General features: G+C 49.7%; 1 protein-coding gene across 3 annotated transcripts in view; it reads right to left on the reverse strand.

Moving 5' to 3' along the window:
* The window catches only part of TTLL7 (tubulin tyrosine ligase like 7), a 204,912-nt gene that overhangs the window by 153,583 nt on the left and 35,274 nt on the right, over positions 1-16,055 (reverse strand). For all 3 annotated transcript variants that reach the window (XM_073544895.1, XM_073544893.1, XM_073544894.1), the window contains exons 3-9: positions 15,625-15,711; positions 9,611-9,775; positions 9,359-9,490; positions 8,297-8,418; positions 7,183-7,250; positions 6,187-6,345; positions 1,787-2,003 (exon numbers count right to left, since the gene is read on the reverse strand). In XM_073544895.1, the coding sequence (XP_073400996.1) occupies positions 1,787-2,003; positions 6,187-6,345; positions 7,183-7,250; positions 8,297-8,418; positions 9,359-9,490; positions 9,611-9,635 (723 nt within the window). In that variant the 5' untranslated portion in view covers positions 9,636-9,775; positions 15,625-15,711. The remainder of the gene's footprint in view (positions 1-1,786; positions 2,004-6,186; positions 6,346-7,182; positions 7,251-8,296; positions 8,419-9,358; positions 9,491-9,610; positions 9,776-15,624; positions 15,712-16,055) is intronic.

The raw sequence follows: 16,055 nt of genomic DNA on the forward strand, positions 1-16,055 counted from the left end.
ATTGCAGCTTTCCAGACTACTCAGGTCTCTTCATCAGGCATAGACTAATACAAAATCTGAAGAGTCACATATTTATGCACAACACAGCACAGAAATAACACAATAGATAAGACAAGTGACATGAAGCAGAATTGTCATTATGGGAGAGGGAGAAACATAAATATTGGAACAGTTCATAGATAAGGAGTCCGGATGTTTTATTGTCCTCTGATTGGGGTCTTCTAATGTGTTGTGATGCCCCCTCAGGGTCTTAGGAGCAAATTCCTTAATTGATGTAAAAAGACATAAATCCATGCAACACATTCATTCCAGCATTGAGAGTGTCAAATGTCGTCATAAATTTATACTCACAGACTCTTCTCTCTCTCTGAGATGTGAAGTTACCTTTCAATACCAGTAATTTCATATCCCTGGTGTTGTGGTCCATCATACAAAAATGTTTGGCCACAGGTAGATCCATTCTTTTTACTCTTATTGTGTGGTGATGAGCATTCATCCTTGTTCTAAGCTTTTGCCCGGTCTCCCCCACATACAGACCCCCAGTTGGACATTTAGTACAAATAATTAAGTACACCCCATTAGATGTAATGGTCCAATATTTATGATTCTCCCTCTCCCATAATCATAATTCTGCTTCACGTCACTTGTCTCATCTATTGCATTTTTTCTGTGCTGTATTGTGCATAAATATGTGACCCTTCAGATTTTGTATTAGTCTAGCCTGATGAAGAGACCTGAGGAGTCTGGGAAGCTGCAATGTGTCACCATCTTTTCAGTTCGCCATTAAAAGTTATCAACCACTGAGGACTCTCAATTCTGAATATTTTTCTAACCCCTTAGGACAATTTTTGTTTTCTGCGTTTTCGTTTTTTCTCCTCCCATTCTTGTACTTCCATCTACACGGCCGTATGAGGCTTGTTATTTGATGGGCGAATTGTAGTTTTGAATGACACCATTGTGCCGCCACCGGGTTTCTCTTTTAATTTTCCATTGATGGAGCTGTGTGAGGGTTTGTTTTTTGTGTGTTGAGCTGGTGCTTTCATTGGTACCATCTTTGGATACACACAATGTTTTGCTCCCTTTTTATTCAGTTTTATGCCGGCTGTATAACGCAGCTCCTGAACTGGCTTCATACACCCGACGGAGGATGAGCTATGGAAGCCGTCCACACGTTCTTACATTGCTGGTACCGCTGGGTAGGCGCTCAGCCCCCAATAAAAATGACACCTTTTTTGTGGAGATCCAATGTGTCACTCAGGAGTAATCCTGTGCAGATGCCATATGCAAATCAGGCTGAAGGTGCACTGGGGGGCGTGTCAACAGAAAGAAGCAGAAGTGCCTTAGCACGCCCCCAGTGCACTTACAGCCTAATCTGAATATGGCTTCTACTTGGACAAAGAATACAAGTCACCATTGTTTCCTTTCATCAATGTGTTAAAACAAATTCAGCCATTTTTGCAACCAGAGAAGACAAAGTAGTCCGTCTCCGTTTCTCTAGTGTCCATCTGGGAGTAAAGTAATGTTCCTATAATCACAATTCTCCTGCACCGCTCCGTGCTACCCCCCCACACCCCTCCATGCCCCCACCGCACCCCTCCGTGATTAGTTATAACTGCTAATAGAAAAAAGCAACATACAGCCACCACTAGGGCCGACATAATCCAAGTCGAATGGTAACGTGTTGCTGGAAGCATCCGGATTTCAGCTCCGGAAGCTCTTTGAAATATAAAGCAGCTGCTTCACATCTCTCCGCTTATCTCGCATTGCCTCCATCTCGTGCACTCACCAGATTGGATTCGGAGGGCGGGTGATACTTCTCAGTGCCCATCCGCACCAGTCCGTCATTGTACAGGAATATCCGCAGCGGGTCGCAGGACGTCACCAGGATGTAAATCCGCAAATCAAACTTGTATCCTTCCAGCAGGAACGGCTTATCCAGATATTCCTGGACGATGAGATGGTCCTGAGCCTGCAGCTTCTCACCGTTCCGTATCAGAGAGATCCTGGGGAAAAAAGGAGAAGATTCTGACTGTGAGTGTAACACCAGCACACGGTCTGAGGGGAGGAGCGTGACACCAAGGCAGGGCCTGAGGGGAGGAGCCTAACACCAGGGCAGGGTCTGAGGAGAGGAGCCTGACACCAGGGCAGGGTCTGAGGAGAGGAGCCTGACACCAGGGCAGGGTCTGAAGGGAGGAGCCTGACATCAGGGCAGGGTCTGAAGGGAGGAGTCTGACATCAGGGCAGGGTCTGAAGGGAGGAGCCTGACATCAGGGCAGGGTCTGAGGGGAGTAGCATGACACCAGGGCAGGGTCTGAGGGGAGTAGCATGACACCAGCACAGGGTCTGAGAGGAGTAGCGTGACCCTAGTGCAGGGTCTGAGGGGAGAAGCCTGACATCACTGCAGGGTCTGAGGGAAGGAGCATGACAAGTTCAAAGAATGAGGGGAGGAGCGTGACAGCAGTGCAAGGTCTCAGAGGAGTAGCGTGAAAGCAGCGCAAGATCTGAGAGAAGTAGAATGACAGCAGCTCAAAGTCTGAGAGGAGTGTGACACCAGGGCAATGTCTGAGGAGAGTAGCGTGACCCTAATTCAGGGTTTGAGGGGAGGAGCGTGACACCAGCCTAGGGCCTGAGGGGAGGAGCGTGACCCTAATGCAGGGAATGAGGGGGAAGAGCGTGACAGTAGCGCAAGGTCTAAGGGGAGTAGCGTGATCCTAATTCAGGGTTTGAGGGGAGGAGCGTGACCCCAGCACAGGGTCTGATGGGAGGAGCGTGACACCAGTGAAGGGAAAGAGGGGAGGAGTGTCACAAGAGTGCAAGGTCTGAGGGGAGGAGCATAACTGCAAGGCAGGGTCTGAGGGAAGGAGCGTGACCTTAGGAGAAGTGTGACCTTAATGCACGATCTGAGGGGAGGAGGGTGACACCAGTGCAGGGAATGAGAGGAGTAGGATAACACCAGTGCAGAGTTTGAGGGGATGAGCATGATACTAGTGTAGGGTGTTGTGAATTCTCTTGCTCGGAATTCTGAGACAAAGCTCCCTCTGGTGGTTGCTGAGAGTAGTGGAGCTGGTCAGGTGGATGGAAGTTCCCCACCTGACGACGATAATTGGAAACCTGGGATTACTGGCTGGGAGCATATAATTGAGCTGGCTGCTCTTGGAGATTGCTGGTGATTCCCTCAGTGTGCATTTGGAGCTCTTTTATCCCCTGCCTGATCTGCATGGTTCAGCTAAGTGATTCTTTTGCTAATCCTTTGCATCTAATCTGGTTGTGTCTTTTTTTTGCTTTCTGTTTTGCTGCTAGGGTTCAGCGTGCTCCCTGCTCTGGGCAGCGCTGGGCCCTGCTTCATATGTTGCAGCTTGTTCAGTCCCCTATTATGTTAGTATCTTTTTGCTTTGCTGCCAGTTTATACCAGAGTGCTGATCTAGCGGGGGTGAGATCGTGTGACCTCAGTTTTTTTTGTATATCAGTAGTGTTGGACTTTTTCAGGGTTTTGTGCATGATTGCAGACAGTATCTTTTCTGTCCTGTCCTGTTTAGACAGCTTGGGCCCCATCGTTTGCTCAGTCTGTTCTCTGCCTGTGTTTGTGTCTCATATTGTCTCACCGACAATATATGTGTGGGGGCTATCTATTCCTTTGGGAATCTGCTCCGGGGCAGTTTAGATTTCATCTTTCTGTCTTTAGGCTTAGTTAGTCCTCCGGCTGTGACGAAGCGTCTAGGGCAGGGGTCCTCAAACTACGGCTCGCGGGCCACATGCGGCCCGCGAAGGACTTTTATCCGGCCCTTGGCCAGGCTGACATTAACCGCACTGATTGCACCACCCTCACTGCCGTGGTGAACCAATCAGCGCTGCAGCCGTGATGAACCAATCAGCGCTGCAGCTCACAAACACTGCCACCCCCCTGACACGCCCACTAAAGAACTAGACTGCAGAGTGCAAACTCGCGGGCGGGACGAGGCGCTGAGGAAAGGCGTTGTGAATCCCTCAATATGCAGCAGAGACCACACAGACGACGTGATTGTCATCACGCCGCCTGCGCGGCCTAATGACGTCACGCCGCCTGTGCCGGAAGAAGACTGAGACGAGCGGACGCCTCTTCAGAACAGCGGGGGACATAGGTGAGTACTGTTTTTTTTTTTTTTCTTTTTAACTCCGGGTCCTACTGGGGACCTGTGCTGCAAAATGGGGACGTTTACCTGCCTACTAGGGACCTGTGCAACGCATTGGGGACCTGTGCTACCTACTGGGGACCTGTACCTGCCTATTGGGGACCTGTGCTACCTATTGGGGACATTTACCTGCTTATTAGGGACCTGTGCTTCCTATTAGGGACCTGTACCTGCCTATTGGGGACCTGTACCTGCCTATTGGGGACCTGTGCTGCCTATTGGGGACCTGTGCTGCCTATTGGGGACCTGTGCTGCCTATTGGGGACATTTACCTGCCTATTGGGGACCTGTGCTGCCTATTGGGGACATTTACCTGCCTATTAGGGACCTGTGCTGCCTATTGGGGACCTGTGCTACCTATTGGGGACCTGTGCTGCTTATTGGGGACATTTACCTGCCTATTAGGGACCTGTGCTGCCTATTGGGGACCTGTGCTACCTACTGGGGACCTGTGCTGCCTATTGGGGACATTTACCTGCCTATTGGGGACCTGTGCTGCCTATTGGGGACATTTACCTGCCTATTAGGGACCTGTGCTGCCTATTGGGGACCTGTGCTACCTATTGGGGACATTTACCTGCTTATTAGGGATCTGTACTGCCTATTGGGGACCTGTGCTGCCTATTGAGGACATTTACCTGCCTATTGGGGACCTGTGCTGCCTATTGGGGACAGTTACCTGCCTATTAGGGACCTGTGCAGCCTATTGGGGACCTGTGCTACCTATTTGGGACCTGTGCTGCTAACTGGGGACATTTACCTGCCTTTTAGGGACCAATGCTGCCTCTTGGGGATTCTTGCACCACACTAGTCTGAGCCTGAGGTAAAAGTGGAGTTCCACCAATATGGGCACTGGTGAGGCCACATTGATGGGCACTGATCAGGCCGCATTGATGGGCAGTGCAGTCTGTATGTCTCTGTATGGGCAATTTTATTGCTGGTATATTGTTTTTGTAGCGCTGTATATATGTTGGTATTTTACTAATAGCAATTTTGAATCCCTAGGAAACAATGATATCAAGAAAGAGAAAAAATTGACTCGAAGTGTAGGATATTCGAAGAACCCAAAATAATCGGTAAGTTTGATGATTTAACTTTACTTCTTCATTTTTAATATTGTATTTGTTCCTATTTTGTTTTATGATTTCTAAATAAGATATGTGCAGTGTGCATATGAATTTGGTGCTAATTTTTTTTAAACTATATTCCGGCCCACCAATGGTCCGAGAGACCGTGATCTGGCCCCCTGTTTAAAAAGTTTGAGGACCCCTGGTCTAGGGCATTGTAGGAACAATCCCCGGCTACTGCTAGTTGTGTGGATAGGATTAGGGGTCTGCAATCCGCTTCGTTACCAACCTCTCTGGTCTTCTGGTGGCTTAGCCAATTCCTGCCATCCTCCTCGGTGACCCATTCATAAAAGTAGGGTCTTAGGGGAGGGGTATGCCACTAGTGCAGGGGTGGAGCGTGACACTAGTGCAGGGGCGGAGCGTGACACTAGTGCAGGGGCGGAGCATCACACTACGGCAGGGGAGGAGCATCACACTATGGCAGGGGTGGAGCATCGCACTAGTGTAGGGTTTTCTGGTAACTCTTTTTTACCAACAGATTTACAGCAGACAGATCCTTAAAGGGCTTTTCCAGATATATCTTTCGTGCTATCAGCAGATCATGAATAGATACAATCCCAGAGACCCCACAAATAATAAAGCGACGGGTGGCGCAGTGTGGGGGGATGCTGCGCTGTGGTACCAGACACCGCTGAATGGACGAGAGCCATGCTGTTTTGGTTACAGCCCAGGAAGCTCTGCGGCCTCCATTTCTGCTGACACCGGGGGCACGGGGGTTTGCCCCAATGATCACACACTGATGACACCGGCAGTAATGCTGAGTGTCTCCGCTCTGCAGCATTATATTTCAGGGTGTTATAACTTTTCTGTGCTAAAACAGCTGCAACTGCGAGGAGCGAGCGTCCCTGCACCGCGTCAGACATGAACAGCGGGGTCCCCGGTATCATTACCCGTGCCCCATGGCTCCGTTGGCCGGTTTGATGATGAAGGTTTTCTGCTTCCGTTTTTTCTTTAACTCTTTCACGTAGTTTTGGTACTGAGTGTATTCTGCGGGGAAGATCCAGGTGCGGGGAATGAAGCCATAATCATGAGGCTGACACTTCATCATCCTGCAAAATACCACGGGAAAGTCACATTACTAGACCATGTGGGAGCCGGGGACCCCAATAATAAACTGTACCCCTACAAATCTGATCCATACAAAGAAAGATCACATATGTGCGACATCTGCGTGACATCTGCGTGATATCTGTGTGACATCTGTGTGACGTGTATGACATCTGTATGATATCTGCGTGACATCTGCGTGACATCTGTATGACATCTGCGTGACATGCGTGACATCTGTGTGACGTGTATGACATCTGTATGACATCTGTATGATATCTGCGTGACATCTGTATGACATCTGCGTGACATGCGTGACATCTGTGTGACGTGTATGACATCTGTATGACATCTGTATGATATCTGCGTGACATCTGCGTGACATCTGCGTGACATCTGCGTGACATCTGTATGACATCTGCGTGACATGTGTGTGACATCTGATGGAGAGGAGGGAAGAGTCAGTCAGTGAGGCCATAAGAGATGGTGACAAAGCCTTCAGTGTCCATATGTCCTGCCGTCCTGAGTCTGCAGCTCCCATGCAGAGCTATGCACCTCCATGATAACACTGCTCTCTGCTCCATCTGCCCCTGCATTCACAGACACAAGGACAGATGGGAGGGATCAGACTGCGGAGTTTGCTTGTAGTCTGTTACCATGGAGAAGCAGAGATCTGCACAGGAGCTGCAGGCACAAAACGGTTAGACATCTAGTAAAAATTGTTTGGAAACTTCCTTCCTTTTTCATATTCAAGACATCAGGATCATCTATGAGACGAGGCTGTGGAGGTCTCCAGGTTTTCCCCGTACATCAGACCCCACTACAGCAGGACCACTCACTTGGTCATGTTTCTTGCAAGGCAGTCCTTCCGGCAGATCTCTCCCATCCCAGGGAAATGGTTGATTCTCTGGAAAATGCACAAAGGCAGAAATATGTAAGAGACGTGGGCCATCATGGATGATGCCTCGTGCTGCAGCTGCAGCAGACCCCCAAGAACGCAGGCCCTTAGTGATGCCACCTGATGCCTGCAGCTGCCGGGACCCCCAAGAATGCAGCCTCCTAATGTGGCCACCCGGTGCCTGAAGCTGCCAGGACCCCTCAAGAACACAGCACCCTAAAGATGCTGACTGGTGCCTGCAGCTGCCAGGACCCTCGAGAATGCAGACCTCCTAGTGATACCATCTTATGCCTGCAGCTGCCGGGACCCCCAAGAATGCAGCCCCCTAATGTGGCCGCCCAGTGCCTGAAGATGCCAGGACCCCCGAGAATGTAGCCCTCTAGTGATGCTGACTGGTGCATGCAGCTGACGGGACCCCGAGAACGCATGAGCTGTTCAGGGCTATAGGCGGTGCGTAGAACTCTCTGAGACTCCGCCACCAGAGATTATTTACCAGTGTGAGACATGAAATGACTGACAGTCTGCTCTCCTGATCTATACGTCTCACACTGGTAACTCCCCTGTCATTTACAATAAGCTCTAGGGGCAGATTCTCAGGGAGATCTATGCCCCGCCCATAGTCCTAAACAGCTCATTTACAGATAAGGAAACCACATATTTCTCTGGAGTCAGATATCAGATCGCAGATATCAAGGCGTCATGTCATTCAGCTTCCTATGACCTGACATCCAAGGTGGTAAACGGTCTCTGATCCCCGGCCATTAGACAGCTGCGCGGCATAGCTGGCATCCGCCTGGTGATGGCGCAGCTCCTGGTGCAGCTCCATCGTGTCATCCCTGTGCTATACTCTTCCTGGACAGTGCAGGGTGGAAAGAGTTAAATGTTTGCCCCCATTACTATGTGACTGAAGCTTTCCACCCAGACTGCTGCGCGGACCCTGCAGAGCAGCGCTGTATGAAGACGTTCTCCTCTAGAAGGAGGAGCCACTAATGTGTCCAGGACCAATAAATAATGTACAAGTAAGTGCAGGCTATTAGTGGCCCCGGCCCCCGCACCTGATAGTTCCTGAGCTCAGCGATTCTCTCGTGTTGTACGGCACAATCGCTCCAGATGAGGTTCGCCGTCTCATCATCATCCCGGCTCTTCACAAAGTGCATCTCCTCGATCACTGCGCGGACTGGGAGAAAACGAGCCACGTTAGTTCTAGGCCACAGAGGATTAGCGTGTCTTTACAGTACAGTGCATTATGGGACTACAACCCCCAGGAGGTCACAACAGCCACATTTCCTGTATAGGAAAAGCTTATCCAGTAGAGTATAATATCAGACTACAACCCCCAACAGGTCACAACAGCCGCATGATGTGAGTCACATTATCTGTATAAACCATGCAGCAGGTCATAACAGCCGCATGATGTGGGTCACATAATCTGTATAAACCATGCAGCAGGTCACAACAGCCGCATGATGTGGGTCACATTATCTGTATAAACCATGCAGCAGGTCACAACAGCCGCATGATGTGGGTCACATTATCTGTATAAACCATGCAGCAGGTCACAACAGCCGCATGATGTGGGTCACATTATCTGTATAAACCATGCAGCAGGTCACAACAGCCACATGATGTTGGTCACATTATCTGTATAAACCATGCAGCAGGTCACAACAGCCGCATGATGTGGGTCACATTATCTGTATAAACCATGCAGCAGGTCACAACAGCCGCATGATGTGGGTCACATTATCTGTATAAACCATGCAGCAGGTCACAACAGCCGCATGATGTGGGTTACATTATCTGTATAGACCATGCAGCAGATCACAATAGCCACTGGGTCACATTATCTGTATAGACAACCACAATCATCACCGTAGATGACGATCACTTCAAGTCATCATAGATCTGAGGGATCGGCAATTGTACGACTTGTGTGAAGGCACTGCACTGATTGCAGGACACTCATGGGTGTCGGCACACTGAACAGACGTTTTTTGTGCTTTTTTCATAGACTTACAAGGGCCATAACACTTTCCTTTTTCTTCCTCCATGCCTGCACTGTGGGACTACCACTGACATACGGCAGAGGCGGCGTCACACCAATCACTGACACTTACCAATTTCATACTTGGTTCCAGCCATGTTGGCGGTGATGGCTCCGGTTTTCCTTTTCTTCCGGATCTTTCTCCGATTGGAGCCATTGGACTGATAAGGCAATGCCGTGCCAAGAGACAAGCTCGAGGAGGCGTCTTCCAGACAAGAAGAAAAAAGATCATGCTTTACACTTCTGGATAACAAGTTCTAGAAAATTTCTATCCGGCTACATAAAGTATGAGAATGGGATGAAGGCGCGAGCACAAGCGTCGTACCAGACTCATTAGGGAAGGATGGCATGATGGCCGGGAACACGGCACTGCGGAGTCAGGACACAGCGGACATCCGTACCCAGCGCGCAGGATCCGCTCGTCATATCATCGCTAGGAGGAGACGATCTCGGGTGTGAACTCACACGGACCACTGAAGAGGAAGAACCCCTAAAGAAAAAACAAAATCATCATGAAAGGAAGCGAGAGCGCACACAGCCGGCGCCTGTGGCAAGACACCAGATCACTCACAAAACACTGGCCAGAAAGTTGACTAGAAGGCTCATTAGAAGGATATGACTGAGGGTGTGTGTCCTCCAGCACTCGGCTCATTAGGTGGAGGTGTCTGAGCGTGTGTATCATTCACACTCGGCTCATTAGAAGGATATGACTGAGCATATGTGTCCTCCAGCACTCGACTCATTAGATGGAGGTGACTGTACATGTGTGCCCTTCAGCACTCGGTTCATTAGGTGGAGGTGACTGAGCGTGTGTGTCCTTCAGCACACGGCTCATTAGGTTGAGGTGACTGAGCATGTGTGCTCTTCAACACTCGGCTCATTAGGTGGAGGTGACTGAGCATGTGTGCCCTTCAGCACTCGGCTCATTAGGTGGAGGTGACTGAGCATGCGTGCCCTTCAGCACTCGGCTCATTAGGTTGAGGTGACTGAGCATGTGTGCCCTTCAGCACTCGGCTCATTAGGTGGAGGTGACTGAGCATGTGTGCCCTTCAGCACTTGGCTCATTAGGTGGAGGTGACTGAGCATGCGTGCCCTTCAGCACTCGGCTCATTAGGTGGAGGTGACTGAGCGTGTGTGTCCTTCAGCACTCGGTTTATTAGATGGAGGTGACTGAGCATGAGTGCCCTTCAGCACTCGGTTCATTAGGTGGAGGTGACTGAGCATGTGTGCCCTTCAGCACTCGGCTCATTAGGTGGAGGTGACTGAGCATGTGTGTCCTTCAGCAGTCGGCTCAGTTGGCTTGATGCCGCTGGCAATGGAAATTGTTGCTCTGCAGTTACATGCAGGAAAAGGGTGGAGCCCACAGGATACGCTTTAAATCTCTCTGCCCACACAATGGCGGTGCTGGCTCTATGTCACTGAACATTTGTGGAAACACATTCTCTACTCTCCACAAACCTACAACATGTAATATCCGCACACGCATCGATCCACCGCTCCAAGAGAGAATGACAAGCACAGAGGAATCACCGGAGACAATGTACCTCCGCGCTCACTGTATCACCAGAGATTCCTTCTTTCCACCTCCGTCATCTCATTCACTAAATCAATGATGCCTTAAAGTGACACGGATACTTTTCCGATACAAGCAGATGTTTCTCAGTGGCCATAAAACTTCCTCATTAATTGACCGATGCCGGCAATAAATACTGAACAGTCACTATTCATTGGATGGTGTAGGGCCGCAGTTTCAGCACAAGCGCCAATGTGACGGCGGACGGTTACCGAGGAATTTATGGGGGGAAAGATACGAGCCTATAATACTGACCGGTGCCCTCTGTATGCAGCTGGCACTGGATGGTGAGGAGGGCGTCACGTCCCATGCTGTACCCCTGTATAATATACACAGGAGGGTAACTAGAGAGATGTATGCAGCTGGCACTGGATGGTGAGGAGGGCGTCACGTCCCATGCTGTACCCCTGTATAATATACACAGGAGGGTAACTAGAGAGATGTATGCAGCTGCCACTGGATGGTGAGGAGGGCGTCACGTCCCATGCTGTACCCCTGTATAATATACACAGGAGGGTAACTAGAGAGATGTATGCAGCTGGCACTGGATGGTGAGGAGGGCGTCACGTCCCATGCTGTACCCCTGTATAATATACACAGGAGTGTAACTAGAGAGGTGTATGCAGCTGCCACTGGATGGTGAGGAGGACGTCACGTCCCATGCTGTACCCCTGTATAATATACACAGGAGTGTAACTAGAGAGATGTATGCAGCTGGCACTGGATGGTGAGGAGGGCGTCACGTCCCATGCTGTACCCCTGTATAATATACACAGGAGTGTAACTAGAGAGATGTATGCAGCTGGCACTGGATGGTGAGGAGGGCGTCACGTCCCATACTGTACCCCTGTATAATATACACAGGAGTGTAACTAGAGAGATGTATGTAGCTGGCACTGGATGGTGAGGAGGGCGTCACGTCCCATGCTGTACCCCTGTATAATATACACAGGAGTGTAACTAGAGAGGTGTATGCAGCTGGCACTGGATGGTGAGGAGGGCGTCACGTCCCATGCTGTACCCCTGTATAATATACACAGGAGGGTAACTAGAGAGATGTATGCAGCTGGCACTGGATGGTGAGGAGGGCGTCACGTCCCATACTGTACCCCTGTATAATATACACAGGAGTGTAACTAGAGAGATGTATGCAGCTGGCACTGGATGGTGAGGAGGGCGTCACGTCCCATACTGTACCCCTGTATAATATACACAGGAGTGTAACTAGAGAGGTGTATGCAGCTGGCACTGGATGGTGAGGAGGGCGTCACGTCCCATACTGTACCCCTGTATAATATACACAGGAGTGTAACTAGAGAGATGTATGCAGCTGGCACTGGATGGTGAGGAGGGCGTCACGTCACATGCTGTACCCCTGTATAATATACACAGGAGTGTAACTAGAGAGGTGTATGCAGCTGGCACTGGATGGTGAGGAGGGCGTCACGTCCCATGCTGTACCCCTGTATAATATACACAGGAGTGTAACTAGAGAGATGTATACAGCTGGCACTGGATGGTGAGGAGGGCGTCACGTCACATGCTGTACCCCTGTATAATATACATAGGAGTGTAACTAGAGAGGTGTATGCAGCTGGCACTGGATGGTGAGGAGGGCGTCACGTCCCATACTGTACCCCTGTATAATATACACAGGAGTGTAACTAGAGAGATGTATGCAGCTGGCACTGGATGGTGAGGAGGGCGTCACGTCACATGCTGTACCCCTGTATAATATACACAGGAGTGTAACTAGAGAGGTGTATGCAGCTGGCACTGGATGGTGAGGAGGGCGTCACGTCCCATACTGTACCCCTGTATAATATACACAGGAGTGTAACTAGAGAGATGTATACAGCTGGCACTGGATGGTGAGGAGGGCGTCACGTCCCATGCTGTACCCCTGTATAATATACACAGGAGTGTAACTAGAGAGATGTATGCAGCTGGCACTGGATGGTGAGGAGGGCGTCACGTCCCATACTGTACCCCTGTATAATATACACAGGAGTGTAACTAGAGAGATGTATGCAGCTGGCACTGGATGGTGAGGAGGGCGTCACGTCACATGCTGTACCCCTGTATAATATACACAGGAGTGTAACTAGAGAGATGTATGCAGCTGGCACTGGATGGTGAGGAGGGCGTCACGTCCCATGCTGTACCCCTGTATAATATACACAGGAGTGTAACTAGAGAGGTGTATGCAGCTGGCACTGGATGGTGAGGAGGGCGTCACGTCCCATGCTGTACCCCTGTATAATATACACAGGAGTGTAACTAGAGAGATGTATACAGCTGGCACTGGATGGTGAGGAGGGCGTCACGCCCCATGCTGTACCCCTGTATAATATACACAGGAGTGTAACTAGAGAGATGTATGCAGCTGGCACTGGATGGTGAGGAGGGCGTCACGTCCCATACTGTACCCCTGTATAATATACACAGGAGTGTAACTAGAGAGATGTATACAGCTGGCACTGGATGGTGAGGAGGGCGTCACGCCCCATGCTGTACCCCTGTATAATATACACAGGAGTGTAACTAGAGAGATGTATGCAGCTGGCACTGGATGGTGAGGAGGGCGTCACGTCCCATGCTGTACCCCTGTATAATATACACAGGAGTGTAACTAGAGAGATGTATACAGCTGGCACTGGATGGTGAGGAGGGCGTCACGCCCCATGCTGTACCCCTGTATAATATACACAGGAGTGTAACTAGAGAGATGTATGCAGCTGGCACTGGATGGTGAGGAGGGCGTCACGTCCCATGCTGTACCCCTGTATAATATACACAGGAGTGTAACTAGAGAGATGTATGTAGCTGGCACTGGATGGTGAGGAGGGCGTCACGCCCCATGCTGTACCCCTGTATAATATACACAGGAGTGTAACTAGAGAGATGTATGCAGCTGGCACTGGATGGTGAGGAGGGCGTCACGCCCCATGCTGTACCCCTGTATAATATACACAAGAGTGTAACTAGAGAGATGTATGTAGCTGGCACTGGATGGTGAGGAGGACGTCACGTCCCATGCTGTACCCCTGTATAATATACACAGGAGTGTAACTAGAGAGATGTATGCAGCTGGCACTGGATGGTGAGGAGGGCGTCACGTCCCATACTGTACCCCTGTATAATATACACAGGAGTGTAACTAGAGAGATGTATGCAGCTGGCACTGGATGGTGAGGAGGGCGTCACGTCCCATACTGTACCCCTGTATAATATACACAGGAGTGTAACTAGAGAGATGTATGCAGCTGGCACTGGATGGTGAGGAGGACGTCACGTCACATGCTGTACCCCTGTATAATATACACAGGAGTGTAACTTGAGAGATGTATGCAGCTGGCACTGGATGGTGAGGAGGGCGTCACGTCCCATACTGTACCCCTGTATAATATACACAGGAGTGTAACTAGAGAGGTGTATGCAGCTGGCACTGGATGGTGAGGAGGGCGTCACGTCCCATGCTGTACCCCTGTATAATATACACAGGAGTGTAACTAGAGAGATGTATGTAGCTGGCACTGGATGGTGAGGAGGGCGTCACGTCCCATGCTGTACCCCTGTATAATATACACAGGAGTGTAACTAGAGAGATGTATGCAGCTGGCACTGGATGGTGAGGAGGACGTCACGTCCCATGCTGTACCCCTGTATAATATACACAGGAGTGTAACTAGAGAGATGTATGTAGCTGGCACTGGATGGTGAGGAGGGCGTCACGTCCCATGCTGTACCCCTGTATAATATACACAGGAGTGTAACTAGAGAGGTGTATGCAGCTGGCACTGGATGGTGAGGAGGGCGTCACGTCCCATGCTGTACCCCTGTATAATATACACAGGAGTGTAACTAGAGAGATGTATGCAGCTGGCACTGGATGGTGAGGAGGGCGTCACGCCCCATGCTGTACCCCTGTATAATATACACAGGAGTGTAACTAGAGAGATGTATACAGCTGGCACTGGATGGTGAGGAGGGCGTCACGTCCCATGCTGTACCCCTGTATAATATACATAGGAGTGTAACTAGAGAGATGTATGCAGCTGGCACTGGATGGTGAGGAGGGCGTCACGTCCCATGCTGTACCCCTGTATAATATACACAGGAGTGTAACTAGAGAGATGTATGCAGCTGGCACTGGATGGTGAGGAGGGCGTCACGTCCCATGCTGTACCCCTGTATAATATACATAGGAGTGTAACTAGAGAGGTGTATGCAGCTGGCACTGGATGGTGAGGAGGGCGTCACGTCCCATGCTGTACCCCTGTATAATATACACAGGAGTGTAACTAGAGAGATGTATACAGCTGGCACTGGATGGTGAGGAGGGCGTCACGTCCCATGCTGTACCCCTGTATAATATACACAGGAGTGTAACTAGAGAGATGTATGCAGCTGGCACTGGATGGTGAGGAGGGCGTCACGTCCCATGCTGTACCCCTGTATAATATACACAAGAGTGTAACTAGAGAGATGTATGCAGCTGGCACTGGATGGTGAGGAGGACGTCACGCCCCATTCTGTACCCCTGTATAATATACACAGGAGGGTAACTAGAGAGATGACTTCAGACATTCCGGATTTCATACAAACTTTTCAATGTATCCAGTTATACTGAAAACCAGAAGCTTATTATCAATGGGGCAGATCCTCAGCTGAGAGTCATCACCTTCATTCAAGAGATGCTGGATGTAGGCAGGTTTAATGGTTTGTACATATCTATAGAGTGGATACAAAAAGTCTACACACACCTGGTAAAATGCCAAGTTTTTCCCCCATTTCATAGAATCCGATCAAGAAGAATAATTTCTGGACTTTCCCCCTCTAATGTCGCCCATCTGTACAAAGATATTGAGGAAAAAAAGTGAAATCGTTATGGGTAGAAAAATGAAAAATAAAGAAGTAAAATAATGTAGTTTCATAAATCCGCACACCTTTACATTAATACTTTGGTGAAGTCCCCTGTGAATTTCTGGAAGCATTCAGTCACTTGGGTCAGAGTTCCTCGGCGCAGTATATCTACTAGCGATCTTTGCCCCCTATTTTCCACACTGAGATCCTTTGCTGTGTTGTCAGCTGTTTACAGACCAGAAAATGTCAGGAAAATCTTCCTGGAGCAGCGACACTTTCTCTGGGGTTAATCAGAATAACTGAACAAGACGGCGGCCGAGCGCTGACTACT

This window comes from Dendrobates tinctorius, unplaced genomic scaffold, assembly GCF_039654945.1.
Source record: "Dendrobates tinctorius isolate UK_male_01 unplaced genomic scaffold, ASM3965494v1 ptg000138l, whole genome shotgun sequence".
NCBI classification, from domain to species: Eukaryota; Metazoa; Chordata; class Amphibia; order Anura; family Dendrobatidae; genus Dendrobates; species Dendrobates tinctorius.